The sequence below is a fragment of the Rutilus rutilus genome (genome assembly GCF_951802725.1).
Source record: "Rutilus rutilus genome assembly, chromosome: 17".
Taxonomy (NCBI): Eukaryota; Metazoa; Chordata; class Actinopteri; order Cypriniformes; family Leuciscidae; genus Rutilus; species Rutilus rutilus.
In genome coordinates this window covers 22612284-22628820 of record NC_140230.1, presented here as the reverse complement: position 1 = coordinate 22628820, position 16537 = coordinate 22612284, and the positions used below count along the sequence as shown (strand labels likewise).

At 37.0% G+C, this 16537-nt stretch overlaps 1 protein-coding gene across 3 annotated transcripts; it reads right to left on the bottom strand.

Annotated features, from left to right (window-relative positions):
- Positions 1-205: 205 nt before the first annotated feature.
- Positions 206-16408, bottom strand: trim33l (tripartite motif containing 33, like). 3 transcript variants are annotated; one of them, XM_084384587.1, is made up of 17 exons: positions 16096-16408; positions 14944-15035; positions 13671-13809; positions 12709-12826; positions 11404-11520; positions 9510-9624; positions 8439-8582; positions 8055-8166; positions 5980-7961; positions 5819-5894; positions 5699-5732; positions 4956-5085; positions 4642-4847; positions 4377-4473; positions 4137-4205; positions 1278-1412; positions 206-1115 (listed from the first exon to the last, which is right to left on the bottom strand). In XM_084384587.1, the coding sequence occupies exons 1-17, from the start codon at positions 16280-16282 to the stop codon at positions 840-842; spliced, it is 4029 nt and encodes a 1342-aa protein (XP_084240713.1). In that variant the 5' UTR covers positions 16283-16408; the 3' UTR covers positions 206-839. The 3 variants fall into 3 exon arrangements, 1 of the variants encoding a protein (XP_084240713.1); XR_014624948.1 differs by having other exon boundaries at positions 707-1115; positions 4137-4248; XR_014624949.1 differs by lacking the exon at positions 206-1115 and having other exon boundaries at positions 1332-1412; positions 4137-4248; positions 4340-4473.
- Between the last annotated feature and the right edge of the window lie 129 nt (positions 16409-16537).

Here is a 16537-nt window from a genome sequence, read left to right as displayed (position 1 = left end):
TCCTATCAAGTAGCGCCAGGACAATGAGATATTTACACCGTGTTTTCTCTTTCACCCAACTCCCTCAAGAGAGCCTTCTGGCTTGTTTTGTTCGCACTCGCACAGAGCAAAACACAAGATTTTAAATCCTTTCATGACAAACCCTTTAGGATAAAATTGTGTTTACTATTATATCCCAGATACTTGACAGTTTAGACTTTTGTTATATGAAGGTACAAACATTTTATTTTGAACAAAATTTTAAACTTTTACTTACTCATGTCAACACTTTCAATCTTAAAATATGGAATTCCATTATAAAAATATTGCATATTTAAAATATGATAATCTAAACAAAGAGTTAAATTAAACCAACAATTTCAATATGTTCTCTGATAATTCACATTATTGCAGCTGTTGAATTGTTCTGCGGTGTTTGATAGAGGGGTGTTTTGAGTGCCTATCTATGATAATGGCATGCTTCCTAAATATACCTGGGTTTTATTTCTGTTTTTCAAAAATTGCTGCAAGTTTTACGAACAGACTGATCATTAATGTCCGTAGCACAAGTCGTCCATAGCACAAAAATAAAAATATTGAAGTGATTATAGAGCCACGTCATTCGACCAAACAAAGGGTCCTCGCGCCCTCTGCTGGCATCACAGCTGCGTAACAACATTGAACTATAATGTTTATAATAGAAACCCCATGAGCAGTGAACGAATGTGACCTTAAATTAAATAAACAATCTGTTTAATAAACATTTTACTTCAAGGCAAAGGTAAATAAACAAACTACGGTACAACAATAAATAGAGAGTGATATAAATGTGTGGTTTCAAAAGCAATGACGCAGACACTTCAATGTTCATCAGCTGTAGTGTTCCCAAAGCCATCTCTCTCCTTGCCTTTATCAGTGCAGGATTTCTTTGCTGTTGTACCACAGTTTTCCAAGAAAAACTCTCGCATGCGTTTCAAAGTGTTTCTGTGCTTCTCTCTTTGAGTCTCTGTCTCTGAAGTATTTCTTGGATCCTCACTGCTGGAGTATTTCAGAAGAGATGCATGAAGGCTCTTCCCAAAAGTTTCATTCACCCGTTGCTGGAAAGATTCTTGAAGTTTGACAATCATGTTTTTCCTCTGTATAAATAACCAAAATAGCACATCACTATTATATAACAACCAATTCAATGATTAAAATGTATACATCTGTAGTATTTCAGCTAATGTTTTGAACTACAAAGAAGAAGCTTGCCAGTTAAATTACACATGAATGTGATAAGCTGATTGGCAGCGGTTTACCTCAGAGGTCATCATCAAGATGTCAAAAAGAGTCCAAACATCTGACACCAGTTCAGCAGCAGTCCGATAAGGCGGCTTCCTTGTCCCCAGGATTCGGCTCAGTATTATATCGAATTCGGCGGTTTTTGAGTGATTCTTTAAAAACAAAGCACAGCTCATGAGATCATTTTTCGTCCGGATCTATTAATTTATTCAAAAATACAATTCGTTCATACAATGACTTTGTATTACACCTTTACTATGATGAGCATGAAGAAAGAATATTTAAATATTAAATAAATATTAATTACATTATTTCAAAGAAACCCATAATATGTAGTTTGGCATAATATTTTCTAATTATGTATTAGAAAAAATAAGCAGTATAACATATACAGAGAATATATATACACACATATACATACACACACACACACACACACATACAGTACTGGTAAAAAAAAACAGCAATATTGTGAAATATTACAATTTAAAATAATGTTTTTTCTATTTGAATATAGTTCAAAAAATTGATTTATTTCTGTGATAAAAAGCTGAATTTTCATCAGCAATGATCCTTCAGAAATCATTCTAATATGCTGATTTATTATCAATGTTGGAAACAATTGTGCTGCTTAATATTTTTTTATAATCTGAGATACTTTTTTCAGGATTCTTTGATGAATAAAAAGTTTAAAAAGAGCAGCATTTATTTAAAATAGAAATCTTTTGTAACAATATACACTACTGGTCAGTAATTTTTTCTTTCTTTTTTTGGAAGAAATGAATGCTTTTATTCAGCAAGGATGTGTTAAATTGATAAAAAGTGCTAGAAATCTTTTCTAACAATATAAATTACCATTTTGAATAAACGCTGTTATTTTTAACTTGTTATACACAGATTTTTTTTTAAATGTGGTACAAACAAAATCATGTGGTGTGACAAATGCTGAAACATGCAGGAAAAATAAGGAAATGAAGACTGACATGACTGTGTGTCACAGTCAGTAAGTCTATTAATAACTCATTTTCATATTATGTTAGCTGAAACCATGGTCCTTGGTATTTCATGTAATGCAAGTCAATGGATACCATCCTTTGAGAGTAAAAAGCAAGCAAGCAAAACAAAATTAATACCCGTGGCTCCTGTTATGGAAATAATTCTATTCGAGAGGAGGAAGAAGACAAGTCGAGAACTTTGAAAAGTCAAAGTATCAAAAATGTTTATTTCTTGCAAGAAATTGGCATTCACATACAGAGAGCATCTGCTATGAGAAGGCAAAGGGTTAGTTCCCTTGCCGAGGTTATATACCCCTAACACATCCTGGGTAGGCTTCAGCTGTCTCAAAAGATCGCTTACCTTAAAAGGAAACATCTTGTTCAAGATCTTTTGTCTGGCATAAATTATATCTAGACAGAACAATACCATGCCTACTACAAGTTCCTGTTTTTAGCTGCTGCTCAAATTCACACCTTTTGTCTATCTTTATTTCGATCAACGCTGCACACATATTTTTCACACTTGGAGCACACAAAAGGACACTTGAAGTACAAAAGCTCATTTGAAGTACACTCTGTGCTACTCAGTCTCCTATAACTCAGAACATTTTGTCCCTGCAAGCTTGTCTTAACTTATGCTTTTCTAACACTTGATTACATATCTTTAATAACGTGCTTTAGCTTATATGATTATATTTCTTTAAAGGAGCTGTATGTAAGAAATGTATTTCAATTAATCATAAAATGGCCCTGATATGTCACTAGACATTAAGAAATCATGTTCATTTCAAATACTTATATCACTGACAACAGTAGTCCGGCCAGGATATTGTCATTTAAAAGTGATAGTTGCAGCCCTCAACTGATGTTGATGTTGTCATGTTGTGTTTTGGCCTGATGCCCCACCCTCCACCTATCTACCAATCACGAAGTCAGTTGTGTTTCAGCATCCAGGTTGCCAGCTCTGCTCTAGTTACCACAGCTGCAGCTACAAACGTGTCAGCCTACGTTCCTGCTGGATCCTGCAGCCTATCTGGCAACCTCAAGTCAGGGGGGAGGGGTAGGGGATACACTGCTCTACAGTAATTTGAAAGTGATTGCAGTACCAGTTTTGGCCACAATCTTACATACAGTTCCTTTAAATGCTTATGAGTAAAAATAAAGTAAAAGATGTTAATACAAGTTGTACACGTCTAAAAGTAAAAACACATCTAAGAGTAAAAGAACACATCTAAAAGTAAAAGAACACATCTAAATGTTAAATTTCTATTACACTCCTGACGACACATTGAGGGTCTTATGAAGCTAAATATGCGACAGGAAGCTCACGCTCCATACTGCCATGAACTATTACAGGCAATAATGCTGTAAATAATTCTCAGTTTCTTGCACAGACTGATCATTTCGCTTCATAAGACCTCAATGTATCGCCAGGAGCCAAGGGAATTATTTTTGGTTTGCCTGTCTGTTTTTTTTTTTTTTTTTTTTTTATCTCAAAGTGACTAGCCATTGGCTTGCATTATGTGAATCACCAAAGACCACAGTTTCAGCTAAAAATCTTCTTTATATTTCTACTGAAGAAAAAAAAAAGACTTACATCTTGGATGGCCTGAGGGTGAGTAAATTACTTTAAATGTGAACTTTTTTTGAAGATATAAGTTTTCAAAACCAACATGAATACAAAAGAGTACATGTCAAAAAATTTGGCATTTCTATTTTGAGCAATTTGTCCTTTATCTTGTACATTCACTAAACTGTCTGGAATATCCTTATAATAATATCATTGTAATATTGTCTGGAACTCCATCAGTATTTGTGACTTCACATCTTAATATAAAAAAAAAACAGTTTTGCTAAATACTACATGCACCGTGTATTTACCTTGGTGGCGCTGTAGAGCAGGCATCTGTTCTCATCACACAGGAGACTAAGGAGAAGCTTCTCACACTTCTGAACAGAATGGATGACATTACATCAGTGTGACTTTATATCACTGCAGAACAAGAGATGGGAGTTGTGGCATGACACTCTATGCTAAACAACAATCCTCTCCTAAATATCCTTAAAAGTGTTGCAAGTCTAACTATGAGTGTAGATCCTTTCAGGCTGGTGGTGTCTCACTCTTTGATCTTGTAGACTCAGATTGGACGTCCTCATCTCCTCACTGCCATACACGGTCTCATTTACATCCTCACACAGCAAACACACCCAATCCTCACTGCAAGAGAGAAGACATACACCAAGACTCAAATAGTGGCCAGAGAAAACACTGTTATTGTTCTTAAATGCACACGCTTATCAAACTCCAAAGTCTTATTACTCATAGCTACTCAAGAATTGTAATTAAATTCAGTTTTATACAATTCCTGTTAGTTCCTGGTCTTACCAAGGTTTTGTGAGTATTGGTGGGATGTGACAATCAGAGTGAAAAGCACATCCACATTTCACACACAGAAGAGCAGCCCCTGCAGACTGACACACTGCACAGAATTGTACGTCAGATGCCGGGGAGCTGTTGCTGCTTTGCAAAATAGAGCAGGAAGAGGCTCTAGATGGTATTGGATCTTCATGCCATCTCCACACCTGCTTAATCTGGGGAAGAACAGGGCACAATTGAGAATAGATGTGGACTGGAACTATCATGGCTGTAGGCTAACATCAGTCACACATGCAGTCTTTCCAGCTTTCCAGAGTCCTTACCTGTCCTCCCTGGGATTCCTGCACTATGACGTGGTCTCTAGAGATATCTGTAGTAAGGTGGAACTCTGGGAGTGGCTGCCCACATGGAAGCAGAGATATGGGCAGGCGCACCAGAGATACGCGTGGAAACCTATTACAAATAGAAACCAGTGGTGACCGGTCAAAGAAATAAATGTATACACTAGCGATGTTTCAGCTCAGTATGATTTTTTTTCCAAGAAATTAACATTTACATTCAGCAAGGACACATTACATTTGTCAAAAATAAAAGTAAAGACATTTAAAATGTTACAAAAAATATATATTTCAAATAAAAGCTGTTCTTTTTAAAAAACTTTTTATTCAAATAAAAAAAATTTAGCAACATGATTTCTCAAAGATCATGTGACACTAAAGATTGGAGTAATGGCTGCTAAAAATTCAGCTTTGCCATTACAGGAACAAATTAAATTACAAAATATATTAAAACAGAAACCGTTAATTTAAATTGTAATAATATTTCACATATTTAATCAAATAAATAAAAAAGAAATCTTGCAGATCCCAAACATTTGATTGGTAGTATAAATACTATTAATAATGTTATAAATAGTTATTACAACCAAAATAATGTTTGTTGTGTCTTTTGCAGAATAAGGTTAATAACTCCTGCAATGCAGACAGGATGCAAATAAATACTTTAGATCCCATTTTGAAGCATGTTTATAGTATATGGACTAATGGCATATGGATTTATAGTTCACCTCTTGAATTGTTTCTTGAATTGTTCCAACAGCACTAAAAGACAAAAAAAAAAGAAAAGAAATGAGTGAGGAAAACAAACAATCACTATACTTTTGCGAACAAAAGCTGAAGAAAATCACCTGCAGATTCTTTTTGTTCCTCTTTTTCCTTTGTGTGGTCAAAATCCCTTTGGACAGTCTTGTCACATGTCACCCTCTGGTATGAAAAGAAAACTTTTGAATGAAACACATATCTCTACCATTCAATACTCCTGTTTGTAAAAAAACAAACATTTACCAACCTCCAATGCAAGGTCGTCTGATGTGCCACATGGAGTTGAATTCGCTGGAGGTGTGTTGTTCTGATTGTCTATTGAGCCGACAGGTGTGCATGTTATTTCTACAAGCTGACGAAAAGTTGTTGGCATGCCAACGCTCCAGTGTTTTAGGCTAGAGTCGCTCTCTGTGAATGACTGACCGGCTTGAGCTTGTCTTGAATATTTCCCTGTGGTGGTGGAGAGAGAGTCCTGGTGAAGTTTGGGTGGGCCAGAGGAATGGGTAGGATCTGGTGAAGATTCTTTGGTATCTGTCTCTGACACGGTGGAAGTGGGCAAGTTACTCTCCGAATGATCCGTATAAGTGAAATTCGTGCTGCTCACACCTGCGTCCTGATCACAGACGGAGTCAGCCAAAGCCTTGACTGGGAGGTTAGCATAATTGTAGGTGTCTCTCTTGCACCAGAAGGTGTCGTTGCCACTAATGGAAGCAGAACTTATTGGGTTTACAGGAAGTGAAGACAAACTAGTTGTGCTTTGGATGGCTTTAAAGGTTGGACTGGTGGTATTCTGTGCACAAGGGTTATGGGAACAATGATTTCTCCCACAATTGGAGGGTTCAGCAGAGTGGACATTAGAGACTGCAGTAACATCATTTAAAGAATGAGTGTTTATGGTAGAAAGAACAGCTAAAGGAATATTTGGTTGTGCTGAAAAAGAATGGACGGGTCCCAGGAAACTGGTTTGTATTGGATAGGCCAGTATAAGTGTTTGGGTGTCAGTTGGCATGTTTGAAACTGGGTGGGTTACTACGGGTGTTTGGTTGTTGACTAGTATTGGATGGGTTAGTATGGGTGTTTGGTTGTTAGCTGGTATTGTTTGGGTTACTATGGGTGTTTGGTTGTTGGTTGGTATTGGTTGGGTTACTATGGGTGTTTGGTTGTTGACTGGTATTGGATGAGTTCGTACAGGTGTTTGGCTGTTGGCTGGTATTGGATGAGTTAGTACAAATGTTTGGTTGTTGTCTGGTATTGCATGAGTCAGTAGGGGTGTTTGGTTGTTGCCTGGTATTTGATGAGTCAGTAGGGTTGTTTGGTTACTGGCTGGTATTGGATGAGTTAGTACAAATGTTTGGTTGTTGTTTGGTATTGGATGAGTCAGTAGGGGTGTTTGGTTGTTGGCTGGTATTGGATGAGTTAGTAATGTTGTTTGGTTGTTGGGTGGTATTGAATAAGTCAGTAGGGGTGTCTGATTGCTGGCTGGTATTGGATGAGTTAGGATGGGACTTTGGATGTTGACTGGTGTTGGATGAGTTGGTACGGGTGTTTGGATGTTGAGTGGAATTGGATGAGTTCGTGCAGGTGTTTGGTTGTTAACTGGCATTGGGTGGGCGATGGAAGGGTAATAGTGTAAGGTTGAGGTCCTCCTACTCTTGGCTAACTTGGAAATATTGTTTATTTGAGACGCGGTGTTGTTTGTGAGTGGAAGACGAGTCTGAAAATTAGAAGATGGATGAGGATTCGTTTGAGTTTTTTGAGCAGACGGAAGAGAATATGGGACACAGTGTGATGAGGGGCTGTAATCATGCATGGATTGCCCAGGATTGACATCCTGGGACAGGATTCGGACCAACTGTGGTGAGGAAGAAAATGATCTTTGAAGTTCTGAAGAGGGAAGTTTAGATTGATTTGGTTGGGATGAAGCAACATTAATACTTGCAGAGCGGGATGTGGCCTGGTTAGACTGAGATGGTTGGCTGGGCTGAGATGGATGAGGCAAACTCTGGTTCATTTGTACAGTCTGTGAGGAAGCACAGGAACGCGGTGCAGGACCGTTAAATACACAATCACCCTGAACTTGTGCATTAACACTTGATGAGGCCTGTATAGGATGAACATCCGTGTCAGTTAGTACAGAATTTGGATTTAAGCTTTCCACAGACTTTGACTGAGTGGAACCAGTTCTCAGAGAGGTAAAAGGAACAGGAATCTTTCTAATCTTCATAAATCCTGGGTAGAAAAAAAGGAAAAGATATTCAATTAATAGATTTTTATAAAATGTAAATACTTTTAATTAGTAAAAAAGTGGAAGGTTTTATGTACCAAGTTTGATGATGTGTTGACAGATATCATTTTGAAGCTGAACATGCAGTTTAATCATGGTCTCAGGGGTGCATGTCTCCTGGGACAGAAGCTTTTTCACCTGGGCCTCAATCTGAGTTAGAGACACACAAAATATAGCAAGGGGATCTGCACTCAGGATCTGAATGTGACCCAGTTTTGGTAACAAATATGACACATGGTCATAAAGTGGTCACATAAAATCAGATGAATATACAAATGTAAGTTCCTCACCTCAAAACATGGAGCTAAAAGTATCCTAAACAATATAAATAAATCTAAGGTGGAAAGTCTTGAACATCATCAGTATGAAGTTTTAGATATCTTACGATATTTAAGGAATAAGCATGAAACAAAAAGGCTTACTCTTTTTTTGTGGACTAGGAAACAATGGGCCTCTGTGCTTAGGATCTTGTCAATAAAAGCTACTATGTAGTCCTGACAGCCTTCCAGCCTGTTCAGAGATGTCTTCCTCTCCAATAAACATTTCCCCTCCTCTGCATACAGGACCTTAAAATTAAACGTGCACAAAGTAGTAAGGGTTACAGATTTGAGGTTCCTGAACAGGATTGGGGGCTGATAAGACGCAAGTCGCACAAAAGAAAAGGGACATTGTTCTGTTGGGAAAGTCCTGTTCTTTTTGCTAAGTGCTTTCTGTTAATAATAAGGTATGTGGGTGTTTCTCAGGAGAGTAAGAACTTTTCTTGGCTTTATCAGATAAATGAGCTCTTTCAAAAACACAGAAATATGAGGTACTATTTTAATACCAACATACAGCCTTTATTGTAGCTCAGAATCTTTTAGACAGAAAGAGTGAAATGGTGAAAAAGATGATTAGTGTTTATGATGTGATGGAAATTCTTTGATCGAGAGTATAGTGAAAGTGCTTTTAAGGAAGATGGAAATGACGATTAATTTATTAGTTTTGTTTAATTCCTGTTTTCTATTCTTTTTTTATATTCATGCTTACATTGAAATGTTGAAAATTTGTAATGTTGAACATTTTGAAATGTGTTAAAAGTGCATCTAAAAACAGCCATAGAAGGAACAAATGAATGCTATAACTAAATCTCGATTAATTAGTCTAGACTTTTGGAAATACATAACAATGGGAAAATATCTGCCTAGTGTAATCAATAAAATCTGAGAAAACCATGTAGGTCATGTTATTTTCATATATTCTGCAAATTATAAATGAGAGTGCATTTTTTGTTTGATGAATGGGCTTTGATGAAATAAAAAAACTGACTGATTCTAAACAAATGAATAATCTGAATAGATGGGCAGTTATTATAATTACTGAAGCTACATGCTGTAATAATTGAGATAGAAAAGACATTTTGAAATATGTGAAGTACGCCAAATATTCATCATTTACCTTTTTAGGGAAAAATTTTAATCATGCATGTTTTAGCAAATTGCGCAATACATTCTTACCTCTATCTCATTTAAGACCTGCGTAGCTTTCAGTACCAGAGCCTGATAAAGAGAGTGGACCACCTGTCTCAACATCTTCTTTGCAGCAACTTTTAGATCCTCAATGTCCTGTAATCTAATAAAGAATAAAATATTCTCAACAGCATAATTATACACAGACAAGATAATAAAACAGGAAATGTCTGTAAAGCAAACCCATTTTAACTTTGGATGTGCGCACATGTGCTACAAACTAACTGCTATTGTCCTGCAGTAGTCAGGGAGCTGACAAAGTCGAAAAAGAGTGCTGTGTGATCCTCTTTCACATCCATACTCTTTTAATATTGCACTGTGAAATGTAAAACACAACTGAATGTCTGGATTTCAGAAGTCTATTAATCTTAGATGTTTATAAACTTCATAACATATTTTCCTTCTTTGTGGATGCTTTCCTTTTGTAATGCAAAAACTGAGCATATGCTGTGTGTTTCTTTACCCACTCTTCAAGGCTTGCATTCCTAATAGAGGAGATAAGAGTTCTGTGTTTTCTCTATGGATTAGCCAGTTATGGCTCTTTGACCTTGGCAGAGCAGAGGTTTTCTTTACTTTATAGATTTGTGGAAAATATATTAATTCACCAATCATAATCACATAAAGTTCCTTTAATACTGATTGTTTCAACATATACATGCATGTGATAACCATTCAACTGTAGAAGCTTGCAATCAGAGGTAAATAAACTTTACTTGCTTTTTACCACTGAGTGGCCTGACTGTATATTACAAGTGAATTTCCACCATACATATCTCTCAAAAACAGATTTGATGAGTTGTTGAGTTAGTTACGATAGTTTTTGTGGAATACTACCATTTCAGTAATGTTTCTAGTGACTATACGTTGCCAGGATGTAAAGTAATTTATTCCATTCACTGTTGGGTCCGCTTTGATCTGCCATTAACACCTCTCCTGGTGCTCACACTCTCTTTTTTCTGTTTCGCCTTACCACTGTCCTTTTGAATAAAAGGCCCCGTTTACACCTGGTTTCTGAAGAGTACCAGTCAAACGTTGTCAGGCTAGACAGATCGGCATTTACATCTGGTACTAACAATTCAAATGTGTCTCCTGTGACCATTTGTTATAGCATTTCAAGGGCAGGGTCTGTTTAAATCTGTATTTAGTATTGTCAATTTCTGATCAGATATCTGAAAATGGATACTGATACCAGGCGCAAGCGGAGTCTTTTTTTACTTTTAAGGAAGTTCAAATTAAAGTTAATGTAAAGTAAATGATTTTGACGCATTATAAATTTACTTTATTGGACTTATCTTTGGAGATAAGAAGTCACTACACTATATTTGTTACAGAAGATGGTTTGATGCAAGCACCAACATTTGCCAAAATTATTGCACCGATTTACACTCTGGAGGAGTCGACACTAGTTGCCGAAAGTCAGAGCCAGTCTGCAGATTTTGGGCAGTCAGAGTTTTCACACAAAAGCCTTTAGTTTATGATAGGCAGGCACAGACTTTTTTTTTGCTTCAGACTCTGAATCAATCCAGTTGGTGGATATCAAAACTGTTATATTTTGAGCCGGTTTTAGAATGCATGTGGTTTTAATTTGTCATGCATCAATGAGGAGCATGTTTCTGCAAGAGTTTGTTTCTGTTTCCATTGATTGTTTTCGCCGAACATGTTGAATCGGCGTTTGTCGGGATGTGGAATGTCTAAGAAGGGACATACTGTAATCTGGCGATTGTGCGCGTTGTTCTGCGTCTGTTGGTGCAGTGTGAATTGGCTTTTAGTTGTTAAGTGTATGATGAATTGTATTCAATTGGTGTACTGTTGACAGATTTTGATAAAAAGCATAAAGTTTTTCTGTTATAAGATGTCAGCTTGCATGGGCCTATTCACTTACCTTGCCTCTAGGAGCAGCAGGCTGCTGCTGACTGTCACTTTCTGCTGTCTGATGGAGTCCAACAAACTCTGCAGTAGCTGTCTCTGAGATCCCACAGCTTCCTCCTGCTGCACAAAACTGACATATAGATGGATATGTAAAACATGGAACAGAAAAAAATAAATAAATAATTGTTAAAGCCAAGTAAATAAATAAGAATCAATTACTTAAAAATGCATCCATATGTGATGCGATCTGGGAAAACCCACCTGGTGATGGTGAAATTTTACCTATTACAGGTTTTGATATCATATGGAAGCTGGTATCAAGCCCTTTCCAAATCTGTTTTTATTTTTATCATAGCTTGTTGGTAGCAAAAGTTATGTTTATCTGAAGTCGGCCGATCGCTATGATTTTCTGGAACGGAATTTTGAGAAAAACAGGTTTAATTAACTGTCACCGTCGGGACGCTTGGCACTAATAAAACCGTATAAAAATAACTAGACTAGGTTACGTTAAGAAACTCTATGTTTTGTATTGTTCAGAATCAACTCTTATCAGGCACATTAATAATCACTGAGTGTATTACAGTATATTCAGCAACTTATAATACATAACAGCTTCAATATCTCCTCGAGAAAAGATGACTTTACCCGTAGCGTAAACTAGCTTATGCAACACGAGAGTAACTCTCGTAAGAGAACCAGACGCAGTTCGTAGCTGTAACTTTGAAGTTTAAGTTCAGGCTGTCAGCGTTTGAATATGAAAATCACTAAATATGAAAATGGTGCGTGGCAAAATTCAAGAAGAAAAAGAAAGCTCTGTCAGGAGCACTCTGTGTTTCTGTAATAATTCTTGTTCTCCTCCATCTCGCGATTGTTATAAAACTGCGTGACGTTATAGTTTAAACAGGATTGGCGCGAAATGCGCACTAATACACATTCACTGTAGCCTACATGTTATGTGGTTTATTTTATAGATAAACTATCTCTGAAGTGTTAAGAGACGGACAGGTGTATGGGATATATGGCGATTGTTTGTTTTTTTTTACCTCTGCCGGGCGTTAGAGAAAATGGTCGCATAGAATGCATTAGAGAAAGAGAGTATTTTCAGCTTGACACTATAAATCGCTGTTTTTCTGTACTAAACAAGGGAATTTTGCCAAGATATTTTCAGAGATAAGAGAGAAGATGTTATAGAATAATAATTTAATGAAAAAAAAAACGGCCCAGCGCGACATCCGACGGGTTTTCCCAGATCGCATCACATATAGTTATCTTTTAATCTTCACATGCACTGATCTGAGAGGGTTGATTTGAATTATACCTGTGGCCTCTATGAGTGATCAGCTGACAGTCTTTACACGTGAGCTCTTCACAAACAAGACAGAAGAACCTCAAGCTCTCCTGAGTGTGCGAGGGACAGCGTCTTCTCTGTACCCAACCTGAACAAAAGAAACAACAGAACAGATCTGAAAATGCACAGAAGTTTATAGTAGTGTTAGTCTTGGCCTGAACATATAGATTATATAGTAAGCAATATGGGAAAAAGTATAGCTGTGGCCAGGAAATGTTCTGTTTCTTCCCTCTTTGCTTTTAAAAGATGTGGTGCAATCGTTAGTTTTATCACATCTTGAGTACTGCCCAATGATATGGTCAAGTGCATCTGAGAAAAACTTAAAAAAAAAACTTCAGATGGCTCAGAACAGAGCAGCTAGGTTAGTGCTTCATTATCCATTTCAGGCCAATGTTATTGATATGCATAGAAAATTATCATGGCTGTTAGTGAAGGATAAACTACATTTACGACTGCTGGTGTATTTTTATAAGGTAATCAAGTATCATACACCCTGTTTCTTCTCTGAAAAACTTTTAGACATGACTATGGAAAGCATCAAGTGAGTAAGGCTCAACTCTTTTTAGCTTGTCCACACACAAATTTCATGAAAAAAAAAAACCTGTGCTTTATCGAGGTTCTGTTGCTTGGAATATGGTTCCAATAAACATATGAAAAAGTAAAAGCACATATGTACTTAGAAGACAATGTAAAGATATGCTTACAAATGTGTAAATGTATGTTGCATGTTTGATGTGCTGCTACTGCTAAGATGTATAGTTTGATGATTTGATTAGTGTAAATATTTCTTGGTTTTATTTTATCTGGATGTTTTTGTCTTGTATGGCTGTGTGGACCCCAGGAAGATTAGCAACCACTTTGTGGAAGCTATTGGGGATCCGAATAAAGAATAAAGAATAATAAATAAAGCATGCATAGAAAGCAAATCTAACCTGTGGGTGGTTTTTTGGGTGTGACTTCATGGTCACGGGTCACTTTTACCCTACGATGGGCAGACATACAGTCCAAACACAGGGCCTCCTCACACTGGACACACCATCCACTAACCTCACTCTCTTCGCAACCGGCACACTGCAAAGATTGATTAAAATTTTGATTGAAGGTTTACAATGGAAGACAGAGAGGAAATGTCTCCTTTATGCCAGTGCTGGAATTCTTTGTGCCAATTAAAGGGATAGTTCACTTTGAAATAAATTTTTGATATGTTTTAGCTTACCTCAAGGGCATCCAAGATGTAGGTGTCTTTGTTTCCGCAGTAGTTTCAATTTTGATATTTTTAGGTCAAACCGTTCTTGTCTGTCAGTCATATAATGCAGGTCGATGGTCACTGTCTCAAAACACAAGCACAGAGTCCAAATTAAAACAATTCCCCATCGTAAGTATACATTGATGGCCTAAGACACGAAACGAGCGGTTTGTGTGAGAAAACGAACAGTATTTATATCGTTGTTATCTCTTGAACACAGCACACGTCCAAATGATCTGACGGCGCGGGCGGGTATAGATATATACATAGATGTCGCCTTGGCTACCGTTTTTGTTCCAATGAACTGCAGTAGCGAAGGCGACATCTAGTGTATACATCTATACCCGCCCGTTTCGTTCCAATGAACTGCAGTAGCCAAGGCGACATCTATGTATATATCTATACCTGCCCGCGCCGTCAGATCATTTGGACGTGTGCTGTGTTCAAGAGATAACAACGATATAAATACTGTTCGTTTTCTCACACAAACCGCTCGTTTCGTGTCTTAGGCCATCAATGTGTACTTACGATGGGGAATTGTTTAATTTGGACGATGGGGAATTGTTTTAATTTGGACTCTGTGCTTGTGTTTTGAGACAGTGACCATCGACCTGCATTATATGACTGACAGACAAGAACGGTTTGACCTAAAAATATCAAAATTGAAACTACTGCGGAAAAAAAGACACCTACATCTTGGATGCCCTTGAGGTAAGCTAAAACATACCAAAATTTTATTTCAAAGTGAACTATCCCTTTAAGGCCCTTCACAACAAGGATATTCTCTATAAACTTGTAATAACTGTTCTATTAAAGTCCACTCCACGCCACAAATATAACATTTATGACACAGACGAAAGATATTCTTGGAATCATTTTCAGAATTCTTTTTTTTCCAGCTGATGAATGTACCATTTTATTCATAATCGTAATGTTTTCCATAATCTATGCACTCTTACCTTGGGGGCCTTGTTATCATTAGATGCGTCTTCAAAAAGGGAACATTCTGTGACCTCAGACAAACAAAATGCCTGAGCACATAATGGACAATCTAGACAGAAAGAAACAAAAGTCTCAGAAACACTAAACCCATGTTACTGCTGTTTAGCAAGCCACAAAACCACAAAAAAAGTTGTTTGTTAGAGTAGAATACTATTAATAAAATGAAATCCAAATGAAAAGTGCTTGCAAGTAATATTCCACGTGTAGTGGCGACACTATGTCATTACATTAAAGAAAGTATTTTTTATTTATTCATTTTTTGAACTGCGGTTAAGTTAGTTTTATATTTCAAAGTCGTTTGACATTCACGAAAATGCCAATTATATTCTCTGTTTACACTGTTTACACACAATATATTTAATTTAAAAGAAATATAATGTAAATTCAATAAACAGGGCTTTGTGTCATGAAAGAGACATTTGAGAAACATTTTTACATTTTGTGTGATGTCATAATGAGAAAGGGTTAAAAAATATTTATTTGTAGGGCTAAATTGATATGAAAAAAGTGTGCTTTGTTCTGATCAAAGAAAACCTATTCGTGCATTAGAAATAGAATATAATTTTTTTTCGCGAATATAATATATAGTAATATATAATATATAGCGAAGTCCAAATATAAATCAAACTTAACAGCAGTGCCCTGGTATAACGTGACTCGTCTAAACTTCCTGTATTGGACATGCGTTAGTAACGAAGCAAGCGATTTCAGGAGATTTTAAGATCATTATAATACATTTTATTTTAATATTGCAGTTTTCACCAATATACTGTTATTTAAAAACAGATTATGTGAAATGTTTGTTTAGGCTAGTATGTCGATAACAAACCTTATATCGCGGGAAGTTGTCATCTGGCCCCCCATGAGGAACACGACCTGGCCAAAACCCTGGCTTTTAACTTCGAGACAGCTTATATACATACTCGTCTGGACTACAGTAACGTTACAGTAAATTAAACCGACCTTCACGCGACTGTTTGAGCCTACAGTTCAACCATAGACTGTAAAAGAGTTCAACGCGATTTTAAAAACGTCACGTGCAAACTTGGACCTTCGCGAACGCTCCAATAAAACCAATCAAACTGTGACCGCTACAAGTTAGTTCTTACCTTTTGCGGCTCCATCTGTGCAGATCTTCGTTAGGCAAGTATTACAAACGGTATGCAGGCAGGGCAGAAGTCTGGAGTCTGCAGAAGAGTTTAGGTGTAGTTTGCAAACAGCGCAGGATCCGCAAACCGTTTTTTCTAAATCCAGAAGGGGCGACGCTACACGCCCTGTATGGTCAGGGGTAAACATCTGTTGCTTGAGAATTATTTTTTAACACCATACGAAATATATCGCCTTACGGAAAACTCGCCGCGTTGACCCTGTTATTGCGTAACGTTAAGTACATCTACGCCGTTCCTAACACTTTTCTGTTGCGTGAGGCGGGGCCTCATGGAATATTCAACAGTGGGCGTAGTGTCATTTTAACAAAACAAAAGTCTCATTTCGAGCTGCGTCCTCCGGAGGCATTTCCGCGTGTTTTCAATTTGTATATAAATGTAAGTA

Bases quoted from the DNA above. Each gene is read 5' to 3' on its own strand.
- trim33l (XM_084384587.1), bottom strand. From the start codon at position 16,282: ATGTTTACCCCTGACCATACAGGGCGTGTAGCGTCGCCCCTTCTGGAT. The intron at 9,625-11,403 runs GTAAGTGAATAG...ATTCTTTATTAG, and splicing joins CTGCTGCTCCTAGAGGCAAG to ATTACAGGACATTGAGGATC. The intron at 8,167-8,438 runs GTAAGCCTTTTT...TCTCTAACTCAG, and splicing joins TCCTAGTCCACAAAAAAAGA to ATTGAGGCCCAGGTGAAAAA.